Source organism: Carya illinoinensis, chromosome 12 (assembly GCF_018687715.1).
Source record: "Carya illinoinensis cultivar Pawnee chromosome 12, C.illinoinensisPawnee_v1, whole genome shotgun sequence".
NCBI classification, from domain to species: Eukaryota; Viridiplantae; Streptophyta; class Magnoliopsida; order Fagales; family Juglandaceae; genus Carya; species Carya illinoinensis.
In genome coordinates, this window is record NC_056763.1 from 19392102 (window position 1) to 19416443 (window position 24342).

General features: G+C 35.3%; 2 protein-coding genes across 7 annotated transcripts; both read left to right on the forward strand.

Annotated features, from left to right (window-relative positions):
- The first annotated feature begins 5100 nt into the window (after positions 1–5100).
- Positions 5101–10451, forward strand: LOC122288856 (MA3 DOMAIN-CONTAINING TRANSLATION REGULATORY FACTOR 1-like). Of its 5 annotated transcripts, none has more exons than XM_043095659.1 (6): positions 5102–5437; positions 5540–5979; positions 6072–6120; positions 6448–6682; positions 8120–8214; positions 8383–10451. In XM_043095659.1, exons 4-6 carry the CDS (start codon positions 6463–6465, stop codon positions 10195–10197), a joined length of 2130 nt encoding a protein of 709 aa, XP_042951593.1. In that variant the 5' UTR covers positions 5102–5437; positions 5540–5979; positions 6072–6120; positions 6448–6462; the 3' UTR covers positions 10198–10451. The 5 variants fall into 5 exon arrangements, with proteins under 5 accessions (XP_042951596.1, XP_042951597.1, XP_042951593.1 ...); XM_043095660.1 differs by having other exon boundaries at positions 5102–5426; XM_043095661.1 differs by lacking the exon at positions 5540–5979.
- Positions 10452–11617: 1166 nt separating this feature from the next.
- LOC122288857 (tetratricopeptide repeat protein 37) lies at positions 11618–20439 on the forward strand. Of its 2 annotated transcripts, XR_006236046.1 has the most exons (13): positions 11618–11890; positions 12388–12607; positions 14877–14969; positions 15050–15151; positions 15299–15466; positions 15545–15633; positions 16206–16327; positions 16521–16702; positions 16947–17231; positions 18277–18424; positions 18576–18965; positions 19453–19556; positions 20108–20439. XR_006236046.1 is itself a non-coding variant. In XM_043095664.1 (11 exons), exons 1-11 carry the CDS (start codon positions 11712–11714, stop codon positions 18947–18949), a joined length of 1962 nt encoding a protein of 653 aa, XP_042951598.1. In that variant the 5' UTR covers positions 11618–11711; the 3' UTR covers positions 18950–19058. The 2 variants fall into 2 exon arrangements, 1 of the variants encoding a protein (XP_042951598.1); XM_043095664.1 differs by lacking the exons at positions 19453–19556; positions 20108–20439 and having other exon boundaries at positions 18576–19058.
- Positions 20440–24342: the final 3903 nt, after the last annotated feature.

Consider the following 24342-nt stretch of genomic DNA (forward strand, 5'->3'; position numbering starts at 1 on the left):
ATATAAAATGAATATAATATAAAATTTAAATCTTAAACATAAATATTAATATTAAATTATTAATATAAACTTTCTTTTGATATACATACATATATATTAAGAATAAATTCATTTTTAACATAAACTATAATTAAATTCAATATCATACTAGTATGTGTAAATTATTATAAAATAATATAATTATACTAGAATATAAATATATTAATAGTTTAGTATATGGAAATATCATATTATTATTAATATAAAGAATCCATAAAATTGAAAAAATTGGATCGATTTGAACTGAAATCGAAACAGAACCGCTTCTAAGCGGTCGAGTTGCTATATGAAGTAGAGTAGCCCTCTTATCAACTGTTGCCACGTTATAAATCACACAATAATCTCAATAACCTTGACCACACAAAATAGATCATTTGCAACACACGGATTTTACCGAGAAGCTCCTCCCTTCATCTTTTCTTCTTCCCCCAAAAATTCCCCTACCCAATCATACTTACCATCGCCCACCACAATTTTCACCTTTGATGGAGCTTGAATTGTTTTTATCTCTCTCTCAAAGTATTTCCCTTCTCTCTCTCTCTCTCTCTCTCTCTCTCTCTCTCTCTCTCTCAAAGTATTTCCCTCAATTATTTTTTTGCAATAATTTAAGGGAAGAAACCAATGGGCTACAAACCAAGTTGAAGCAAATAAAAGTAGGCTAAACTTTTTAATAAATGCTATGAAATTCTTGGCGGCAAGAATAGAAGATTAAAGAAAGAATCACCTTTATATATTCAACTCCAAAAAATTGCGACAGTTAGAATGTGTCTGTCGTGTGAGAACAATATCCTCAAAGTTAATGATCAAGGGAAGAATGCGGCCATCTTCAATGTGGTCTAGAAGAACAAGAAATTGTAGAGTGGGTTTTGTGTTCTATAAACTAATCCTTATATTCAAGGTAATTGATTCATACCCATTGTGACGCCCCTAAATTCTGTTTGGAATTGGACAGACATTTGAAGCGTCGAGATATGCAACACAAGGTTACCTGTCCCCGTTCATGACATATAAGATGTAATGTTCCTAACATGCATCTAACAATATGCAATATTCGCAGCGGATAAATTTTTTCTTTAGCAATACTATGCACCAAATTGAAAATATCCCAAATGCTTAAAACATACTTCATACATAAAAATTCATTGAACAACTAAGATCACAAGACTAGTCCAAAATGGTTATGATCCAAAAAGTACTAAAGATGCAACTCCATCGTACAAGTAGTAATTTACGTTAACTACTATATTAACATTGATGTTGTATTGTCGCTTAGTCAACTGTGTCTAGTTGGTCAGCTCCTGAACCTTCTTCAGGTCCTGTAACAAGATCTATCATTCGGGAGGAATGGTAGTTGGGACTACCACAGTGAGATTTGATTACAAATCTCAGTAAGTTAACAAAACAAACTTCCACATAGGCTAATGATGCATGGATGACAGTAAAAGCATGAATGTATAATCAAATTCATAAGTAATTGAAGCATAACTTGACGTACAATATAGCATAATTGACATAACTTAAATTGAAACGTGAACTGAACTTGACTTGACATGAACTTGATTTGAAACTTGACTTAACATGAAAAATACATACTCCACAGTTGTTGTGCCCCCATGTATTCTACGTGTAAATACATACTCCATAGTTGTTGTGGCCCCATGTATTATACACGTCATAATGCAGTTAAATATATACTCCACAGTTATTGTGGCTCCATGTATTTTACGTATCACAATACAGTTAAATACATACTCTACAGTTGTTGTGGCCCCATGTATTCTATGTGTCACAATTGTTGTGTCTCACATAGTGTATGTGTCACAATTGCTGTGACCTCATACTTTATGCGCCACAGTTATTGTGGACCCCACGAAACTGAATGTAACTCAAGATGAAATATGACTGGAATACGAAAGGACTGAAGTCCTGACGTAACATAACGTGACTTGAACATAACTTGAAAAACATGACCAACTTGAGATAGAAATATTTCGTAACATGACATATAATAAATAACATATTTAATATGACACTTGCAACAGTGAATATTACATGACTTGACATACATGTAATAGATGGTATACTTAACATGACGTACTTGTAATGTATAGTAATACATGACAGAATATATTATGTAACAGACAATTATGCGATAACTTGGCATGACATGACATATATGATAACACACACATATATATACACTGTAGTTCATTTACTTAGCACACATACATAGTAGACTGTTAGTAAGTTAAAAGCTAACTTACCTCGATCTCCTCGTTTCTTAAAAAACCTTAAGCGCGATCACGAGGAACTGTAATTAGTGATTCTAAAAATTAGTACTAAATCATTAATAAATTGAAATATGAAAAATACTAACTTAAAGAGTAAAATTTCTATTTTACTCTCTGCATGTAGGAAAATGACCGTTTAACCTATAACTTAAGGATTTTGTATACTAATTCCAAAAATTACCAAAATTTACATGCTTCATGTAAATTTTATCCTCAACTCAAATATCAATTTAGAAAAATTTAAAACTAATCACAACTATTAAAACTCCATAGGGCCGAAATTCTCATATGCTATTTCCATTGATTTTTGTTTCTAACTTGTTTTGATTAATCTTTTGATCTATAACTTATAAAGATGTGATCTTCAAATCAAACCATCACATGATTTAAAAAGATGTCCTAAAACATATATAAGCTTCTAATTTAATATCACATGGTTAAAAATTAACCAAAATATAAATTTAGTCAAGAACATCCATACTTTGGCTTATCTGAATATCACTTTACATAAAATTTCACATCTTTAAAACTAATATCAAATATCTTTAAAATAATAATATAACATGTATATAAGATGTTTAGGATCCTTCAATAAAATTATCAAAGTCATTGGAATAGGTTTAGACCACCAAAGAGTTAAACTTTCTTAAAACAGAAACTGTTTTTCCTCTTCTGGTTTCTAAGTTTCTAAATCTAAGAAAATCTTTCATCAAAATCTTTAATCATGCAAAAATCCTCAATCAATAATCATATATATATGTTAACAATACTCTATAAAAATTTCGGATCAATATCTATCTATTAGCTTGGTCAAAAACTCCAAACTATAACATATTCTCCAGTTTATCTCCTAGAATGACCTTTTTATAGTTTATATAATATTTGACTGACCAAATGATCTTCAAATGGGACAAATAAGATATCCACATAAACTAAACTAAAAAAAGAACAACTTATATAAAGGAGACTTTATGATAAAACACTTACAAAAGTTTTGAAATGGGTGTGTAAAAGAACTCCTAAAAGCTGTCCGAGAGAGAGTGTTTGGTATTCTTTTAATGGAAAGTGTAAATGAAGATAACTTCGTGGGGGGGTGGCTGGAGATACTTATGGATGAGATATGGAAGAGATGAGGCTGGAGTGAGAGTTGAGTGTATGTCTCTCTTACCTAGAGTGAGAGTTAAGTGTAAGACTCTCTTACCCGATAATATCTACAAAAATCATCTCAATATATTTTTTACCCAATAATATCCACGAAATTAGCTTAAGATATTTTTATCCAATAATATCCACAAAATTAACTTAAGATATTTTTATCCAATAATATCTACAATTTTGAACCGACGTTTCGTCCGAAAATATGAAAAAGTGTTATTGCGCCATAAGACCTTAAATGACCCTCTGAGTCTAATGGCACAAACCATAATACATTTTGACACTTCTAATTATCTTCAATAATCAAAAACACACTTCTGATACCATAGTAAATAATAACACTAATTATGTAGTTAGACTAAAACCTATACGATTAATTGATTCGTGAAAACTTATGGAGTCTTCACGAGATTCCTAAAACTAATAGAAATTTCACAATTGAATTTCTTGAATTTCTAACGGGCTGTTACACCCATATATAAGTGTGAGAGGGGCGAGAGGTGGGTGATGGGGTGGTTTTTTGTCTGAGAGGTGGACCATCCAACTCCGACGCATCGACATGCACGATTCAAATATTTTCCTTTTCCTTCTTCTTCTTCTTCTCTCTTACTTCTTACCTTTTTTATTTTTCCAAATGGATTCAAAGGGAAAAAGAAGATTAGAGAGGTAAAGATAAAATGAGTATTTCTTTTTGATAAGTGAAAGTAAAGAGAGAATTAATGGAGGGATGATTACTGCTTGGGGGTGTTCTTCATTTTTTCTTTTTTATACCAAACTTCTTTGGTTCGTTCAATCCACTTTTGTAAGCTTGTATCTCAAACGATTCGATTATTCACAACAATAACAATGAAAAATTGTTTTCTTAAAATCAAATACATTCAATAGATTGTGGCTTGAGGAGGGCACGAGGAGAAGATTTGAAGAGTTTTGTAGGTTCCATCCGTCGTGGCTCAATGGGTCGACATCCGTCCATCATAGATCTTGGGGTCAAGCTGTGCAAAGATAGCCATGCGAGAGGGGATGCTGTGCGAAAGGGCTAAGATCATGAAGGGAGGGTAATATTTTTTCTGCAATCTGATTAAGTGCATGTACAAGAAAGCTGTAGTGAAAAGTCAGCTTAATTTGGATCCTCAACCCACTTCAACTCATTTCATCTAATTCTTATAACTTTTTCAAATTTCAATATAAAATATAATAAACAATTTAACTTTTTAAAATCTCAAAATAATAATAATATTAAAAAATAATATTTTAATAATATTTTATTTAACTTTTAATTTTTATCTCAACTTAATTTAACTCAATATGTAAACGTAACCCAAGTATTACTTAATTAATTTATTAGTGGGTTGTCATTTAAATAACATTAACCTGACCGGTTTTAAGAATTTCTCAAATCAAAAAAGTCAAAAATTTGAATTTCGATAAAGAGTCGGTCGAGTATCCATTATTAAATTTTAAAACTGATAAATATCGTTTCGATTCTAAAAAAACTTACAAAATCAGATTGGATCCAACCAGATTGAATTGGACTGGCTTTAGGGCCAAGGCCACGTGGACACCCGACAGTTACCGAAAATAACCCCTTCAACACTCCATATAAATACGACACAGTCTCGCACACAGACCCTGGCGGTGTCGCATCCCCTTCTAAATTCTCATCCGCTTTATCGCTCCCATTCTGTTTCTCTCTTGCGGATTGAGACAGACAGGAAACGCACGCCCAGCGGAATTATTTGGATTTTCCGGCGCTGCAGAATCTGTGACTTCTTTGATCTTTGGTTTTTGGATCTTCTTCTTCTCCGGCTTTCCTTTTCTTTTGTGTGTGATTGGGGGAGGAGATCCTGTAGCTTCTCTCCTCTTCTGTCTTGGCTCGAGATCCGGGCCAGGCACAGAAGAATCGGATTCAGTTTCTTTATTCGAGTTATCTCACTTCACTAGGTGCTTGGCAGGTTCTTTCTCTCTGTCCTCTTACTGTATATGTGTGTTGCTGTTGGGACTGATTGTTTTAAATTTCGGCCGTTGAAATATTTTGTTTTCATGACTTGGTGCAGAGAGAAACAAGGTACCGGTCTGAATTTCGGCCGTTTCGGTTCGGGCCGATATTTTGACTGTATCGGCATATATTGGAACCGAAATTTTGACTGTATTGGCATATATTTCGGGCTGCATCAGCTGATATTTTGACTTTTACATTTTTTTTTTCATTTCTTCAAACTGTAAATTTTAATTTCCAATTTAGACAAGATTTTTATAATATATATATATATATATATATATTTATATATAATTTATAAACTATTATTTTGAAATATAATTTATATATATTTATACATATAATTTATTTATTGACTATTTTGAAACGTATGGTTATTGAAATATTTCGTTGTGCCTTGACTGTTACGCTTCCGGTATGATATTCAAAATACTTGGGAGTTATATTCTGTTTCGATTAGGAGAAAAGGTGTGGGAACGAAATGGAATAAACAATAAGGTACAGAATCCTAGATTTTCTCATTGTTTATCACTTGACCAAACGGTAACTTCCGCTGTATTTTCTGAGTGAGATATCTCTTTGGCTTGCAGGACTTGTGTGCTCACTTTCTCATTATTATTGCGCTCTCTGTATAAGCTGGTATCGTATTTGCACTCGCGCTCTCTGCTTAATGCCATACTGTTTTAAAACTGGTTGCGAGCATTTACCTGACAGATTATGTTAATCTGTAGCAAATCATGATTTTTTTTTTTTTAGTTCTTTTCATTCTGAACAATGAAGATGGCATTTCCATTTATTAGAACAAGGTGGAGTGTGTGACTCTAATTTGTAGGGAAATGGAAAGCTGGGTTGTTTTGGCAGAAACCTAACAAAACTAACATTGAAATTGCTACTTTGTTCTCGTTCTTGATGTGATTATTATTATGTGCTGTAATATATTTCTCCCGTCCTTCCGTTTGTATATAGGATTGTATAGTGTAAATGGCCTCGAACAAACGATTTCTGACGGATGAACAGAGGGCACTGTTGACGATAGCGAGCCAGAATGTGGAGAGTTTGTCATCTTCTCCGAAATCCTCCACATCTTTGCTTTCTGAACATATCGTGAAGGCTAATGCTGGTGGCAAGGCCCAAACTGCTGGTATTGCTGTGAGGCATGTGCGCCGGTCGCACTCGGGGAAGCTTGTGCGTGTGAAGAAGGGTGAGTCCATGTGGCATTTTAAATCTTTGATGCAGTCCCTATTTTTGTTTTATTTACCCGTTTCTGCGTCAGTTTCACTAAATGAGCTTGCTGTCTGGGATGAATTATTTATGGCGTAGCTGGTGGACTATTTTAATGACCGAGCTAGTAATGGTTATACTGTTTCATCACTGGCTGACTAGATTTTTATCATCCAAATGGGTAGAGCTGGGCCAAATGGCTCAACAATAAATTAAGGTAAGTTCAAAGGTTCATCCATAAAATTCTTTTTTACTGAAAAAAATGGTAAGTTCATAGGTTATGTGCGCACGCCTCCGCACACATGTATGGCAATCATAGTTGAGTGATGGATGCATGTTAATTGTGTTAAAAAGTTGAGCAAAATATGGTTGAGTAGAAATGAACAAGGTCTTATGGACGATCATTATATCTTTTCTATTAGGAAAATGCTAGAGCCACTGAGAAAACCAACCGAGAAATTGTACTGACAGTGTAATTTTTTTTCTTTTTCTAAAGCATTTTTTATATATTTTTTTAAAAAAATTACAAATAAATAAAAAACACAATGCTAAAAAATAAACAAACAAAAATCCTAAAAAAGAAAAGCCTAATCATTACAAATGATAGGCACACTTTGTCGGTGTACCTATCATTTTCCTTTCTATTATTAGTGCACTCACTAGAGCTGCGGAATACCATTAAGCCCAGTCCTACTTATGGTTGACCTATATCATTTTCCTTTTACGATGTGGAAATTAATAACATGGTTTATTATAAGTGTCTGAGATGTACTTGTATAAAAAAAAGTGTCTCAGATGCATATACATTCCATCTTTATTTTTCTCAAAATACAATTGAAAGGAGAACTGTTTACATATGCTAACATGTGGTCTTCTGACTTCCTGGTATCGCTAAACTAGCATGCATAGGTGATGCTCTTGTATCTGTCCAGACTGGCTTTTGCCTTTTCATGATCAATAAAATTTTCGTTTATTGATAAAAAAAAAAATTTGGTCTTCTGAAAAGATCTTTTTCCTCTAATATAGTTTGTTTATAGAAAAAAATCTTTTAGACCACTGGTGTAGTCCTTGCATCCTGTCAACTATCAGGTTTAGTAATTTTGATGTGAGTCCAGTGTATAGTCTTGATAAATGACTGATTTTTACCTGATATCCTGATTTGAACCATAAATACTTTGATTTACTTAAGAATCTCCTTCTGCATCCAGCCCTGTTCTCTCTTTCTCCCAGCTTTAGGATGTTATCCAAGGTAGCTGAATGACTTACACAGTCTTCTTCCCTTCTTCACTTATTTTAGTTTCAGTATATGATGGTATTAGTGGTTTCTCAATGCATAAATTATTAAAAAAAAGTGGTTTTTCAATGCTTCTTTCATTGTGTTATAACAAGGTATTTTCTCTTCAACTAATGGCTGCAGATGGTGCTGGTGGCAAAGGCACATGGGGAAAACTCCTTGACACTGATGTTGAATCTCATCTTGATCAGAATGACCCAAATTATGACAGTGGCGAGGTAATTTCTGCTAATAAGGCGTATTTTCTGGTTAGGTATATTGACTGTCGTCTCAGAATTTAATTTAGCAGCACATTACTTCTGTACGGGGGTGAGGTCTTTCTACCCTACTAACTTTTATTGTTGTTACTGTGTATGCTGCTCTTCTCTTACCTTCACTTTTTACAGGAACCATATCAGCTTGTGGGATCAACTGTACCAGACCCCTTGGATGAATACAAGAGAGCTGTTGTCTCCGTTATAGAGGAATATTTCAGCACTGGAGATGTGGATTTGGCAGCTTCTGACCTCAGAGAAATAGGATCAAGTGAATATCATCCTTACGTTATTAAGCGGCTTGTTTCCATGGCCATGGACAGACATGATAAGGAGAAGGAAATGGCTTCTGTTCTGCTTTCAGCTTTGTATGCCGATGTCATTAGTCCTAACCAGATATGTGACGGATTTTTCATGCTTCTTGAATCTGCTGACGACCTTGCAGTGGACATACTGGATGCAGTTGACATCCTCGCCTTGTTCCTGGCTCGTGCTGTGGTTGATGACATTGTTCCTCCAGCTTTCCTGACCCAGGCGAAGAAGGGACTGCCTGAATCTTCCAAGGGCTTTCAGGTTATCCAAATTGCTGATAAGAGCTATCTCTCAGCTCCACACCATGCAGAACTTGTGGAGAAGAGGTGGGGCGGTAGCACTCACATCACTGTTGAGGAAGTGAAGAAAAAGATTGCTGACCTGTTGAGGGAATATGTGGAAAGTGGAGACACTATCGAGGCCTGTAGGTTCATAAGGGAGTTAGGAGTTTCATTCTTCCATCATGAGGTTGTTAAGAGGGCTTTGGTACTTGCCATGGAGATTCGAACAGCAGAACCACTAATATTAAAGCTATTAAAGGAAGCATCTGAGGAAGGCCTGATAAGTTCCAGTCAAATGGTAAAGGGTTTCTCTCGGTTGGCAGAGAGCCTTGATGACCTTGCTCTTGACATTCCATCAGCAAAAGCCTTGTTCCAGTCACTTGTTCCCAAGGCAATCTCTGAAGGATGGCTTGATGCTTCATTTGTGAAGTCCTCGGCAGAAGATGGAGAGGTACCAGATGATGCAAAGGTGAGGCGGTATAAGGAAGAGGTTGGGACAATAATTCATGAATATTTTCTCTCAGATGATATTCCTGAACTCATCCAGAGCCTTGTAGATCTTGGGGCACCTGAGTATAACCCAATTTTTTTAAAGAAGCTGATCACACTTGCTATGGATAGGAAGAACAGAGAGAAAGAAATGGCATCTGTTCTACTGGCCTCTCTGCAAAGTGAGATCTTCTCAAGTGAAGATATAGCTAATGGTTTTGTCATGCTTTTGGAATCTGCTGAAGATACAGCCCTGGACATTCTGGATGCTTCAAATGAACTCTCTCTGTTTCTTGCTAGGGCTGTGATTGATGATGTCTTAGTTCCACATAATTTAGAAGAGATGAGCAGCAAGTTGTCACCGAATTCCAGTGGGAGTGAGACTGTACGGATGGCCAGAGCACTCCTCTCTGCCCGTCATGCTGGTGAGAGAATCTTGAGGTGTTGGGGAGGGGGGAGTGGCTGGGCTGTGGAGGATGCCAAGGACAAGATCTTAAAGCTTCTAGAGGAGTATGAAAGCGGGGGTGTTGTTGCCGAAGCCTGCCAATGTATTCGTGATCTTGGCATGCCGTTCTTTAACCATGAGGTGGTGAAGAAGGCATTGGTTATGGCTATGGAAAAGAAGAATGACAGAATGCTGGATCTTCTCCAGGAATGTTTCACTGAAGGGCTGATCACGATCAACCAGATGACAAAAGGCTTCGCCCGGATCCTGGATGGGCTCGACGATCTTGCCCTTGACATTCCAAATGTACGGGAGAAATTCAGCTTTTATGTAGAGCACGCCCAGAAGAAGGGGTGGCTCCTACCATCCTTTGGTTCATCGGCTACAGATGATTCGCTAACTCGAGCTGCAGCTTCTTGAGAAAAGCATATGTTTTCATTTGTTATTCTCATGCATGTTGTCATTTACCTGATTTTACAAATGAAATGATGCTTTGCGCTTTCAACGGCGAGTCAGAGGTATGGGATGCTTGGATTCCTGATGTATTCTCCGGCTGATGTATAAATTTGTTTTTTTTTTTAAATGAATTTTATTGACAGATTGTTAGGGTTTTTTTGTTTTTTTTTTTTTTATTGCATGCAATATGATGGCCAGGGTTATATTTTTCTTCAACATTCCTTGACAGCCTTCTTTATTTGGTTATCCTAAGTTTTGATATTTGCTATGGACTTGGTTGGATAAATAAACGTTAGGTCTGATATGAGTATCTTTTTTTACATCATAACACCAAAAACTTGCTCGAGATGTTGTTGTGTTATTCGATGCAGTTGGGAACAACTATTTGATGGCTTGTAAGGGTTTTTTTTTTTTTTTTAATTTAATTTAATTTTTTTTATGTTTTAGTTTTGGCTTCTATATTGTAGTAAATTAGTTCTGATTAGTTGTAGATTTGGTTATATTTTTTAAACTTGTAGTGAGTGAATGATTTTTAGTTTTGAAATTTTGGTTGTGTTTTTAACTTGCATGAATGATTTATTTTTACAATTATAGTTATGTATTTTTAATTTGTATGTACTTTTGTAATTTTGGTTAGGTTTTTAATAAAATTGAAATTTGAAAGTTTACAATTTTTTTTTTTTTTTAAATGGCTAAATATGAAGCTAAGAAAAAAGATCAATAAAAAAAAAAGCCAAATCTGACTCTATTGTGAGAAGTCGAAGTCGAAGTTGGATTAGAGTTTACATGTGTTGGAGGTCAAATTCAATTTTCAACAAAATTGAAGTTGAAGTCGGAATTAGGACATTTTGTGCTCAACCATGTAAAGATTATTCAAATTTTTTCATTTAATTATTATTTAAGAGAAATAATATTTATAATTATAGAATATGAAAATGTTACGTATTCTTTTTTAAAAAGAAGATATTTACATATAAAAAAATTTAATTTTTTAATAAAATATTTCTTTATTTTCTTAAAAGAGTTCTCGGTACTCCACAACCATAATTGCAAATTGAAAAATGATAGAATTATTACTGTTTTACTACCTATTTATTTCTTATTTTGTATTTAATTTTTTTAAAAATTTTTATTTTATTTCATGATTAAGGAAATAATTATTAGTAAAATTATATATCTTAAAATTTTTTTTAATACTTAAGGATGTTAAAAAAATACTTACAAGAAAATAATAAAAAAATAAAAAATTCTTGCAAATTATGAGTTACCCCAACTCCAAACAAACGAGTTAATTCAATATAGGTGATTATAAGACAAATTTATTCAAATTTAAGAATAAAAATAAAGATAAATAAATCATTGTTAATGCGAGAAATTCAATACAGAATACCTAACCCACGAGACCCGAGCATGGCCGTTTATTTTTCCTGAGCTTATACATGTGAGCTTCGTGAAAAGGTATTGAGAGGAAAGAAAAAATGTCGGAATCGCGCCCAGTGACTGTAAAACCGGAAATCGGAACAGCAGAGAGCTCGGTAGAAGAGAACTCGAACTCGAAGAGGCCTCCTAAGTTTGTCGTTCTAGCCGACCTCAACGTCGACCCTCCTGAAGCCGACGAGGACGATTCCATCCACGTTTCCGCCCCTGACCACACCAGGTTCCTCCTCGTTCTCCTGTCTTATTTTCTTTTTCTTTTTACTGTTTTCTACCCTCTGTTTGATTGCCAGGAAAAGTGATGTTTTGAATCTTTGCGCATACGAAACTTGGGGTGATGCTAATTATAATTATAATCTCGATAAGCCGACTAGTTGTGGCACGCTCAGTTTGCCCTTTTCAGGTCGCAGACAATCTGAAACCTAACTAGACTTCCTTAGCGATGTAACAAAGTTTTTGAAAAGTTTCTATTTTGCTTCCAAATCCTCCTGGAAAACATGCTTAGGAAAACTAAGGTTCACTATAATGGGTCAATAAGCTGTGTAATTACTCCGGAGTAATAAATTTTTTAATTTTGTGCAAAGCATAACATAGCTCAATGCTACTCCCTCTGTCTGGATTTCGATGAAGTCATTGGCCATTTCTTTCTTTTGGTTATACAATGTTAGATTGGCTAATGATCGGAGCAGTTGAAGAGCAGTTTGATTTTATGATGTGTAGGTTGGCTAATGGCGAGAGCAGTCAAGATAAGTGTACGGTAATGTGCAATGACAGTGAGGCCATGGAAGGTGAGGTTAAACGTTCAAACAAATTGGGTAAATGTCGTTCAAGAAATAACAAGGCAGATTGCTCTCTTGATTATGGAGGGGATGCTGATGGTGATCAGCATGTTCAAGGGGTTCCTTCTTCACGTGAGGAAAAAGTTAGCAGCCTTAAAACCGTGAGTTCCGTATCGGCTGTTATTTACACTTTTTTGTTTGTGCCAGTATTTTTTTTTTCCCATTTTTAATGTAATTTTTTCCTGCTCCCCCACCCAATATTTGGTTTCTGTGTGTGTGTTGCGTGCATGTTTATGTACATGTAATTTTATAGGTCTGTGCTTTTGTAAATTTGTTTCCTACCGCCTGAATGGTGGCAGGCTCAATTAAATTTCTTTGGAGAAATTTTACCAACCTTTTTCCCTCGGCTGCTTTTTGTGCTTCAAAGGAATGTTTACCATGATTTACAATGAGGCAATACATATAATTACTCCTCCATTTATTTTTTTAATTGTTTATGTTATACCTATAGAATACAATAAATCTTAAGGACTCTTGGTTGGGTTGGCTAATATATCGAAGGGTTGGCTAATATTTTGGGTTGTATGGTCTCTCCGTTGCCTTTGAAGTATCTCGGTCTTCCATTTGGGGCTTCTTTCAAAGCAAAGTCAATTTGGGAGGGGGTGCTGGAAAAATTCGAGCGTAGGTTGGCTGGGTGGAAAATGATGTATTTATCAAAAGGGTGGCGGATCACGCTCATCAAAAGTAATTTATCCAATCTTCCCACATACTACTTATTCTTATTTCCCTTCCCGTTAGCATTGCGATGAGGATGGAGAAACTCCAACGAGATTTCTTATGGAGTGGTATAGGAGATGAGTTTAAGTTTCATTTGGTGGGGTGGGATAAGGTATGTTCTTCTTTGAGAGATGGTGGCTTGGGGGTTCGGAATGTGAGGGCTGTTAATAAGGCTTTGTTGGGTAAATGGTTGTGATGTTATAATTATGAGAGGGAAGCCTTATGGAAAGGGGTGATTAACATGAAGTATGGGAGTGAACAAGGGTTTGGTGCTCTAAAGAGGGTAGGGGGACATATGGAGTGGGCCTATGGAAGTATATTAGGAAGGGGTGGGGCTCCTTTTTTAGTAATACAGGGTTTTGTTTGGGGGATGGTAGTAAGATCAGTTTTTGGATGGATAGGCAGGTGGGTGATGTGGCCTTAAAAGATGCTTATCCTACAATTGTTAGTATTGCACGGGAAAAAGAAGCTAAGGTGGCTGATTTGAGGGAAATCAATCAAGGCTCACAGGAGTGGAATCTTAGCCTTATCAGGGATGCACATGATTGGGAAGTGAATGCTTTGGTGGATTTTTTTAAGTTGCTGTATAATATTCCTATTTTTGCCACAACTGAATATGTGATGGTATGGAGTCCTTCTAGAAAAGGGAAATTCTCGATACAATCTTTTTATGAAGTTATTACCATGCAACAAAGGCACAATTTTCCTTGGAAGAATATTTGGAGAAGTAAAGCACCCACCAAGGCCGCATTCTTTGTATGGACAGCAGCTCTAGGGAAGATTCTAACCATTGATAATCTTAGAAGACATGGTCTAATAATTATGGACTGGTGCTGTTTGTGCAGAAACAATGGTGAAACAGTGGAACATTTACTCCTACATTGTGATTTTGCTAGTGAGATATGGAATTACTTCTTCAGCAAAATGGGAATAGCATGGGTGATGTCGGGTAGGGTGGTTGATCTTCTAGCAAGCTGGAGAGGGATCGCTGGGACACTGCAGACTGCAGCGGTGTGGAAAATGGCTCCAATATGTATTTTTTGGTGTATTTGGAGTGAAAGAAACGAGAGACTGTTTGAGGGTCATGAACGTTCCTTGGAAGAGTTTCGGTGTTTTTTCTGGAAGTCTTTGTTCTTGTGGGCCAGTGCTTTAGATTTTAAATGCCTCAACTTCCATGATTTCCTTGTAACTATCTCTAGCTCTTAAATAGGTGTATGCACATTTATACTTCCAGAGTACCTGGGCTATGCCCATCCTTATATCAATAAAATAACTTATTAAAAAAAAAAATCTTAAGGACTCTGGGCATGCTTGTCCAATTCCCTTGTTACTATGGCTTGCATATTAATGTCAGTTTTAGCTGGCATTATCTTGGCTATGGCGACTCTTTTGGATTTCCACTGCCCATGTTTTATAATGAGCATTCTACAAAAAATTATGAAATAATTACTCCAGTCTGTTCCACTCATGTTAGAACGCTGCTTACATTCCCTTTTGTGAATCATGTAATTGTATACTTTGTCAGGTATAAATGTGTATGTGGCAGAAAAGCAGTATTGTTGGCTGTCTTGTACTCATACAATTCATACCGTTTCATACGTTCTTAAAGTTTTCTGTGATTGAGTTCTTGATGCACTCGGTTCATACTTGTAGGGGTTAGTTCATGTTGCAAGGAAGATGCCCAAAAATGCTCACGCTCATTTCATACTTGGCCTTATGTACCAAAGGTTGGGTCAACCCCAGAAGGTAGGGTTTTGAATTTGCAGAGCTTTTTGTTTGCATCAATATGCTTGCTGGAAACCTTCATCAAGTTAGAATATTATTAGGCAGTTTTGGAATATGAGAAGGCAACGGAGATCTTGCTCCGCCCTGAGGCAGAGATCGATAGGCCAGATCTTCTTTCATTGGTTCAAATTCACCATGCACAGGTGCAGTAATCCTGATAACTATAGTGTAGTTTCCAGTTACGTAAGCTTTTCTTATTTTGTTTATTTATTTTCTAATATGAACTTAAGTGAATGATCCAAACATGGCTAATCTGGTTAACATGTTTTTATTTTTTTGCCCAACTGTAGTGTTTAATAGTAGAAAGTTCAGTGGATAGCAATTCAGATAAAGAAATTGAACCCAAAGAGCTTGAGGAGATTCTTTCTAAACTGAAAGAATCAATGCAATCAGATATTAGACAGGCTGCATTATGGAATTCCCTAGGCTTGATACTTCTGAAAAGTGGTCGTCTACAGGTATACATATGGTTTTTGGTTTTGTTCACAGTTGCATATTCTCCTTTTGTAATCTGATAACTTTGTTATTTCCTGTAGAGTGCTATTACGATTCTATCATCTTTGTTGGCAGTTTCCCCCGACAATTATGATTGCCTTGGAAACCTTGGTATTGCTTACCTTCAAAAGTAAGGTTGAATTATTATACCATCAATATTGTGTAACCTCCTGTAATTTTCTGCTTCCTTCATTTTGCTCTGTGGTGGTAGACTGGTCATTAATATAAATTTATCTCCCAGCAATACTATTGCTAAGAAAATTAAAACCCAATAAAATGAGCTGCTGGAGGATTGCCGATGGCATTGCATAGTAATCCCACAAAAGATTCTGTCATCTTCAATGCAGTTGCCTCTGACAACTATGGTTGTGTAACGTGCTGGAAACCTTGGGGGTTTGCTTACCTGTAGGGGTGAATTATTATACCATCCATCTTGTGTAACCTCCTATAATTTTCTGTTTCCTTCATTCTTGTTCATCAATATAAATCGCCACTTGAGTACGTCTCCAGCACCTCATCTTACTTGGTTTTATACATTTTCTTTGCAATAATATTACTGGGATGTAACACACAAAGCTTTATGAGGAAGGGAATGGCCTTTGTAGCGTGTTTTTTTGTTTTTGGTCAGTGTCATTAAAGTTTCTGCTTTCACAAGCAGTGCTCCTTTCACATGGAAATAGTGCTGATTACTCTACTCTGCAGTGGAAACTTGGATCTATCAGAAAAATGTTTTCAACGGTTACTCCTAAAGGATCAAAGTCATCCAGCTGCCTTAATCAACTATGCTGCCCTTCTTTTATGTAAATATGGATCAGTTGTAGCAGGTATGCTTTTGAATTGCTTTACTTCATCTTAGATGAATTCTACTTTTATCTTTGTCAACTGTGCTCATTATGTAAATTTGTACAATACTGGTAGATACATTGCAATTTTAAAGGAATGTTTTTTTATGTTATTGTTAATGTGAGATGGTTGAAAAAGCCTTAATGAATCATTTCTATATTCCTAAATTCTTAGGTGCTGGCGCAAATGCTGGTGAAGGTGCCTCCTCAGAGCAGGTTACTGCTGTCAATGTTGCAAAGGAGTGTTTGCTAGCAGCATTAAAAATAGATCCAAAAGCTGCACATATATGGGCAAACCTTGCCAATGCATATTTTGTGACGGGTGATCATAGAAGTTCTGGCAAGTGCTTGGAGAAGGTGCTCATGGCTAATTGCTAAAGTTGTTTATAAGTTATTTTTGAGGTTGCCAATTGACCTTCTTATTCTTACTGGAAGGTTTTCGTCTTGGGGCCTGACAATAAATATTGGATAGCTACGAATTTGCTTGCCTTTACTTCAGAAGCAAATAATACTAGTTCTTTACTTTTTTTTAACAGTTTGTCTTCTCTCTTTAACATGTGGCTTTCATTTGACTTACTTTCCTCTTACTGTTGTTCTTTAGGCAGCAAAGTTGGAGCCCAATTGCATGTCTACGCGATATGCTGTTGCAGTTCACCGAATTAAGGATGCAGAAAGGTCTCAAGATCGTAGTGAACAGCTTTCTTGGGCTGGAAATGAGATGGCTTCTATAATAAGAGATGGAGATCCTGTTCTGCTTGATCTTCCAGTGGCATGGGCAGGGCTTGCCATGGTTCACAAAGCCCAACATGAGATTACTGCTGCATTTGAAACTAAGCAGGCTGAGTTGTTGGAGGTGGAAGAGCGTGCTGTTAACAGCTTAAAGCAGGTATTTTTCTGGCTTTTCAGAATAACTTTTGCACATAAGAGCTGTCTTGTATGCTCTTGATATATTTCCTAACAGTAATTAGTCAATGATGCATGACGGAAGGAGCTTCTCATGTAGTGTATTCTACCATGTACTGTACTTACATCTGAATTAACCTTAAACAGTTTAGATATTTATAGAATATTTACTTGGGGGTGGGGGGGTCATAGGAGTCAATTTCATGAATGCTAAATAAGAATTTCTGAACAGATTTTTGGTAACGTTTTGCATATTAAATATACGTAAAAAGTCTTTGGAGATTTTGTATTAATGCAATGGTTACAAGTTTTTTTTTTTTTTTTTTTTATGTAAGTATTCAATGGTTATAAGTTGACAGACAATAATAAATCACTTCCCTTAGCCTTTGTAGTGGCATATTTTTTGCACTGACCCGTACATTTTTTACTCTTAAGAATGAGATTTAGAAGACAATAATTTTTGTCATTTATTTGAGTAATGTTTATCGATCTTACCTAATAGAATTAAGGGGGGGGAAGTACGTCTTGCACCCAAATAATCTATTTCATTTGCTTAAGTAATAGTTCATCAGTCTTGCTAATAGAATTTAAGGGGAAAGTACATTTTGCACCCCCAAACTACCATTTTTTTTTTTTCAATTTGCGCCCCAAACTACCACTTTTTGACAATTTTTACCGTCAATCATAATTTGACTGTCAAGATTATGCTACATATCCCATTTTTGACTGACTGTGCCACATCTTCCATTTTTAATTGATCATAATGGTCAGATTTAAACCAATGGTGCAAATTGTCAAAAAGTGGTAGTTTGGGGTGCAAACTGATGGTTTTGATAATTTGGGGTGTAAATTTATAGAGTGATTGATAGTTTGGGATACAAACTTTCCTCTAGAATTAAATTAATTGATGTAAATGATTGATAAAGCCAAGCAATGGGATTGTTTGTTGGGTATATTTATAAAGATTACTAGTGCTATTCTTTTTCCAAATTCTTTTTGCATTGATACATTATCTCTATTGGGATTAGGCTATTGCAGAGGATCCAGATGATGCTGTGCAGTGGCACCAGCTTGGCCTTCATAACCTCTGCACTCGAGAATTTAAAAAATCACAGAAGTACCTGAAAGCTGCAGTAGCACGTTTTAAAGAGTGCGGCTGTGCATGGTCTAACCTTGGTATGTGGGAACCCATAACATAATTGAATATCAAAATTTTGTTCTCTCTCTCTCTCTCTCTCTCTCTCTCTCCTGCTGCCATGCCCCTGCCCAAGGGGGCCTTATTACTTTTTTTTTCTTCAATGTATTTTGGTTCTGTTTCTGTCACTAGGTATCTCACTTCAACTATTAGAGGAGCCATCACAAGCTGAAGCAGTGTACAAGCGGGCCTTGGCATTGGCAACAACAGAGCAAGCTCATGCTATATTTTCCAACCTTGGGAATCTGTACCGCCAGCAAAAACAATATGAGCGTGCGAAAGCGATGTTTACGAAGTCACTTGAACTACAGCCTGGTTATGCTCCTGCATTCAACAACTTGGGTCTCGTATTTGTTGCAGAGGGTTGCTGGGAGGAAGCGAAATATTGTTTCGAAAAAGCTTTCCAGGCAGACCCATTGCTAGATGTAGCCAAGTCCAACATGATTAAAGCAGGGTCCATGTCAAGATTGTGTGATGGCTTGTCGTTATGTCATATTCAGGATTAATATCTACTCGATTAGGGTAGGTAGTTGTTCTGAATTATGAAATTTGGCTATAAAATTGTCTATCATTGAAAGATGAAATCTCATCAGCATGTTTTTCGTTGTATCTCTATATATGCCGTATTCCTAAATGAAAATTATTCTTCATTGTTCATAAAGAGAAAAACCACGCACAGACAGGTCTGGGGTGAGTTCATTGATTTTGGACCTCGGGTTTCTGATTGATTAGAAAAGGTATCTCAATGTCTCTAAAGTAAAGTCTATTTTGTGAAAATGGAGCGTGGCTTCTCAGGGTCTGGACATCCCATTGGAAAGTAAGAAATTGATATCATGTGGATCAATATACCAAGGAAATTGGTGGTAGTTTTAACAACATAAATTATTAATATGTCACCCTTTAGATAATGAAAATATATGGTTGGCAATGCCGCTAAAATGGGAAATTGATTACGCATTCTATTGGGGGTGATCGACTATCTTTGGCTGCTTATGTGCTTTTGTTGCAGGTATCGAAGGGAAAGTACGAGAACAGGCAATTTTAAAGTCTCAGAGAAACTGAAACATAGAATTGTTGCATGTGAGATGCATGGACGAGGAATTCAATTATAAGGTAATCTTATCTCATTCTGAATAATTCTCACTTCTCTGCATTGTGTTTTACCTATAGAATTGTTACATTTCCTATTTCTGTGTTACCTATATTTTTTTAGCTGTTAAATATGAATAATACTATATACAGTCATGGAATGCGTAAGTGTTGTGCAGTCGCTTTGAAAAATAGTGAAATTCACTATTAATAAATTAATTTATTATTATAATTATTTTATGTGGGTTCCGTATTTATTTACTTTTTTTTTTTAAAGTGATTGCTTAACGCTTACACACTCACGACTGTAATAATCATTTCTCTTGATTTTATGATACATGGATCGTGTGTGCGCACACTCATTTTGCTGCTTTGGTTTTTTTCCACCTAGTAGCTTTATTTTCTCTTATGGTACCATTTGAAAACAAAACAAAATTACTTACATTAAAAAAAGATGAAAAAAATGACATACTGATAGTCTTATTTCTTGATATGTCAGTACCTACACCAGTTTTTTACCCTTTTTCTCTCGTGGCTTCTATAGCATACTAAAAAACTGATTTTCAATTCTGCAGGATTCCAAGGCAGCGATCATTACCCTGTTACGCTTGAGCTTTCACAAGCATGCCCCCCCGATCCCAAGCACAACGAAGTTTCCACATAGAACTTAGCCTATTTCTACTATAAATCGGTGAATGCATTAAATGGAAATCTGTAATACTTGTAGCACGGGACCAACTACATCTGCACTTGGAAAATCAATTGGGATTAGTGGTTAACTTGGTTGATATTGTCTGAAGTAAAACTCGAACGCCTCCGCCCCCGAAAAGAATTAAGTGTGACAAGAAGTTGGAACTCTTGAAGAGTTTTTTATTTTTTGATAAATAGATGAAATTTTATTGCTCAACAAGTCTTACATCATTTCAAGAGATACAATTGATTAAATACATGTTAAAATTTCTTCCAAACCTAAGAAATCCTCTTGTAGAGATAAAGCTTCCCAAGCAAGAATATGAGCAGCCTGATTAGCTTTCTTCTCGTATGGAAAACTGACCAAAAGGCATAAGAATTAAGCAAAGTTATGGTATCTTTAATTAACCAATCTGCATGTGACTAGTTTGGATTCTTCATTGAAAAACTATTCACCACTTGTAAAGCATCTCCTTTCAATATAAATAATTGAATATCTATTTCTTTATAGAAATTTGCTGCAATCATTATAGCATAAGATTCAGCCACCCGAGGGTTTGCATATAAACTTCTGGAAGCACTAAGAGAATCTATCACCTGGCCTTGTCCATCCGATTAAATCTTTGCCAATATTTCCCTTCTCCTTATCAATCCAGCATCCTAGTTGGCTTTGTAACACTGATTTGGAGTTAATGGTCACATCATAGTCAATAATTATTAGACAGTATCAAAGTACGGATGAGATGAGGTGATATTCTTGTCTTATTACGGTATATTAAATCATTAAAATTGCTTATGAAAACTATGAATGAGAGTATTCCGTCTATATTTCATAATGATCTAATAATTACTCTATTTAAATGTGCTCTCTAGCCGCAAGGACGTGAGGTCCACTCTGGGAACATTTTACAACATTGTTAGCAATTAGATTGTGAGATAGTGAGCACATCTCACACAATTCTTTTCAGCCCTGATTAATTTGCCACTAACCAAAGAAAAAGGTTTGGTTAATTTCTCATCTAATCATACCCAACACAGAAATAGGAAATGTAAATAAGAATTCTCACTGACAATCAAGTTCACTTGGCTCCTTTCCAAGCATCAAAGCCCACCCAAACAAAAGGGCTTCATTTTACTGCCCTTTTTCAGAAGGCTGGGAAATGGAGAATTCCCTTTCTTCTCTGACCTTTGGCATCGCATCCCACTGATCCCACAAGACTGGTTAATTATTGAAGGGTGAGGATTTATATCTCTGTTTACTTTGGGGGGATTGTTTTTGGTGGGGACCAACTGCATGGGCTACGTGATGTGAGCAAAAGAGACGGCATCTGGCTATAATTGGTGGAGAGCGGTAGTTCTGGCATCTAATCATTACAAAATCTGCTTTGTTACCTTTGTAGTAGTTATACAGTTTTATATAAATATTCCATGAAACTACATTATACATCTTGTTTCTTTGCTTATTGGCTGTGCTTTTGTACAAGCTGGGTTAAAGCAATCAGAAATGTCATATACGGCTCTCAAGTATATAAATTTCGTGCAATTATTTTATAAAAAAGTAGATTCTATTAAAAAAAAAAAGTAAAATTATTTTACAAAATTTTTGTATACATGAGGTTTGTTTCTAGTAGTACTTTTCACAAAATAAACTTATAAGCTGTCAACTGACGTGACATGATATTGTACGTTAGATTGTAAAATTATTTTATTTATAAAATATATTTAATGTATCACATAAAACTATATTGGTTTGTGAATTTACCTTTTTAAATTTCTTTGTGCTTGTTGTATTTCTCTAATATAATATTAGATAAATATGACTAATTTTATTTGGATGTTTGTACTTCTTGAGATCCTTAACAAACTTAGTTTTACCCATTAAATAGTTAACACGAGACATTTCACATTTCACATTTCATTATCAAAGGAGATGTTCCTCTTTAAAATTATTTACATAAATATTAATTTGTAATGACATGTCATTCTATGATAGGATAAAATTATCACGTAAATAATTCCAATAAAATTTACAATTTAATTTGTGTTGAAAAATAAAACCTTGATAGTTTTCTTAGAGATGGCATAAGAAGAACAATATTTTGAAAAGCACATGGCACTATGATTGAAAAATGTTTCTCTTTTTGGGTTGTGGGGGGGGGGGGATTTTTGAAGAGGCAAAAATAAAAATGGGAAATGATCCAATCATATAAAAGGTGAGTGGACTAGCGTGTGTGTAGTCTAGACTCTATATATCTTGTTCTTTTGCCAAAAAGGCTCCAAAAGAAATGCATCATATACCTTCTATTATTTTCTTTATTTTCTTTCCCTTCTTTGGCACTTACTTTTAGTTATCAAAGGGAAAACATTCACAAGTCAGTCTTACTTTTACGAACGAGTGAGAAGACACTCTTTACACTATTTTCATGGTAGAATTTAATTTAAAAGAGATTTGAATTTTTTTTTTTTATAATTATTATAATTTTATAAATAAACTTTTGTTATGTCAGTTTATAAATAGAATTTGTTTTTTCTTTTTTCAAATACATATATATTTTTTAAAAAATCCAATATAATATTGACATATTTGACGTTGGATTTAAGCTTATATTTAGAGATGCTAGAAGTAGAAGAGGTGGAGGTGAATAGGTGAAAAAAGACAGAGTTCTCAACAGAGGACTGGGAAGTTGAGAATAAAAATTTTATATATAATCATATTTACGTATTTTTTGTACACTCTAGTGATATGATTAAATATAAACATAATTTTTAGAAAAAGAAATTATAAAGCCCAACATTTTCTAAAGATGGAAACAATTAGGGTTCTAACCAGACATTTTTTTTTGTTGGGGGCAATTTTTTTTTTTGTATGTAAAATAAAAATAAATAAATTATAGATTTAGTTCCACAATAAATCATAAGATAATAACTATATATAAAAGTTACATATTGATAAAATTATCTAGTTTAAGAGACCTTTTATTTCAAATAAAAAATATATAATTTGTGGCATGCATGTAAAAATAAAATTTCAAAAAGCACAACTTATTATCTCCTATAAATTTCTTATGACAATCTTTTAAGGAATGATAGTTATCTATTTTCAATTTTTGTAATGATTGTAATTTTAGAAATTCAGTTTTTATTGACAAAATTTTATAAACTTATCTTTCATTCTTGCATGTAAACTAGTTTATATAAGTTTCACATTAAATATATAATGCTACAATTGATATCTCAAATAAATTTTTTCTTGTTTAATGAATTCTAAAAGATAAAAGTTCTCAATTATTTTTTCATATAAGATATCAACCTTAAATGATTATTCTAGTGTTTATTTCAATTTGGATTCTATATTAAGAAATTTAACACTATATAATCAAGAAGTTTGGGGTCTAAAGAGAGAGTCTCCAGCATCCGTATCACCCAATCCAGAAAATTTTTTTGTTCACCGGGGGGAGGGGGTTTGGTGCTTCGGCTCCACCACCCACCTCCCCTCATCGCCGACCATAGCCTTCAATTCCCTTTTTCTTTGTTTTTTTCCTCATTTTTTAGCTTATTTTCTGTTGCTCCGTTCAACTTTTTCAATCTATTGCTTTCCGGCAGCCTAGGGTGGACACGTGCCCCCTTTTCAACTTTTCTAGGTGCCGATCGTCAAACTGGCAGAAGATATCCGTCCATTCAAGCGGTGCGTTTGTCTCACACGCGGCTTACACTGCCTGTGATTCCCAAGCGCCGCCGTGCCTCAGTGGGCTTTTTGCCATCACGCGCTGTAGTTTCGTGGTCTATGGCATCAGATCTTTCAGATCCGACCAGTCTTATCTCTTCAGTTGTGACGCGTGGCCTGCACGCGCCACCATCGCAGGTAACGCCAGCTTGCCAGAGATTCGACACAGTTTTTAGATGTTACACTATGTTTCTACTTTTCCTAACCAAAGATCGAGTTAAAGTGGATGTGATAGTTTCTTCTAGCCAGTCTAGACCAACACGTTGCAGCACAACCCTCTGTACTGTGGCTTCCAGCTGCAGTTTCTAATCTGTTTATCAGACTATTTAAAGACCGTCACCAAGCAATTTTTCCCTTGTGGGAATTGGGTGGAAGCCATTTGTTTGGTTTCGATCA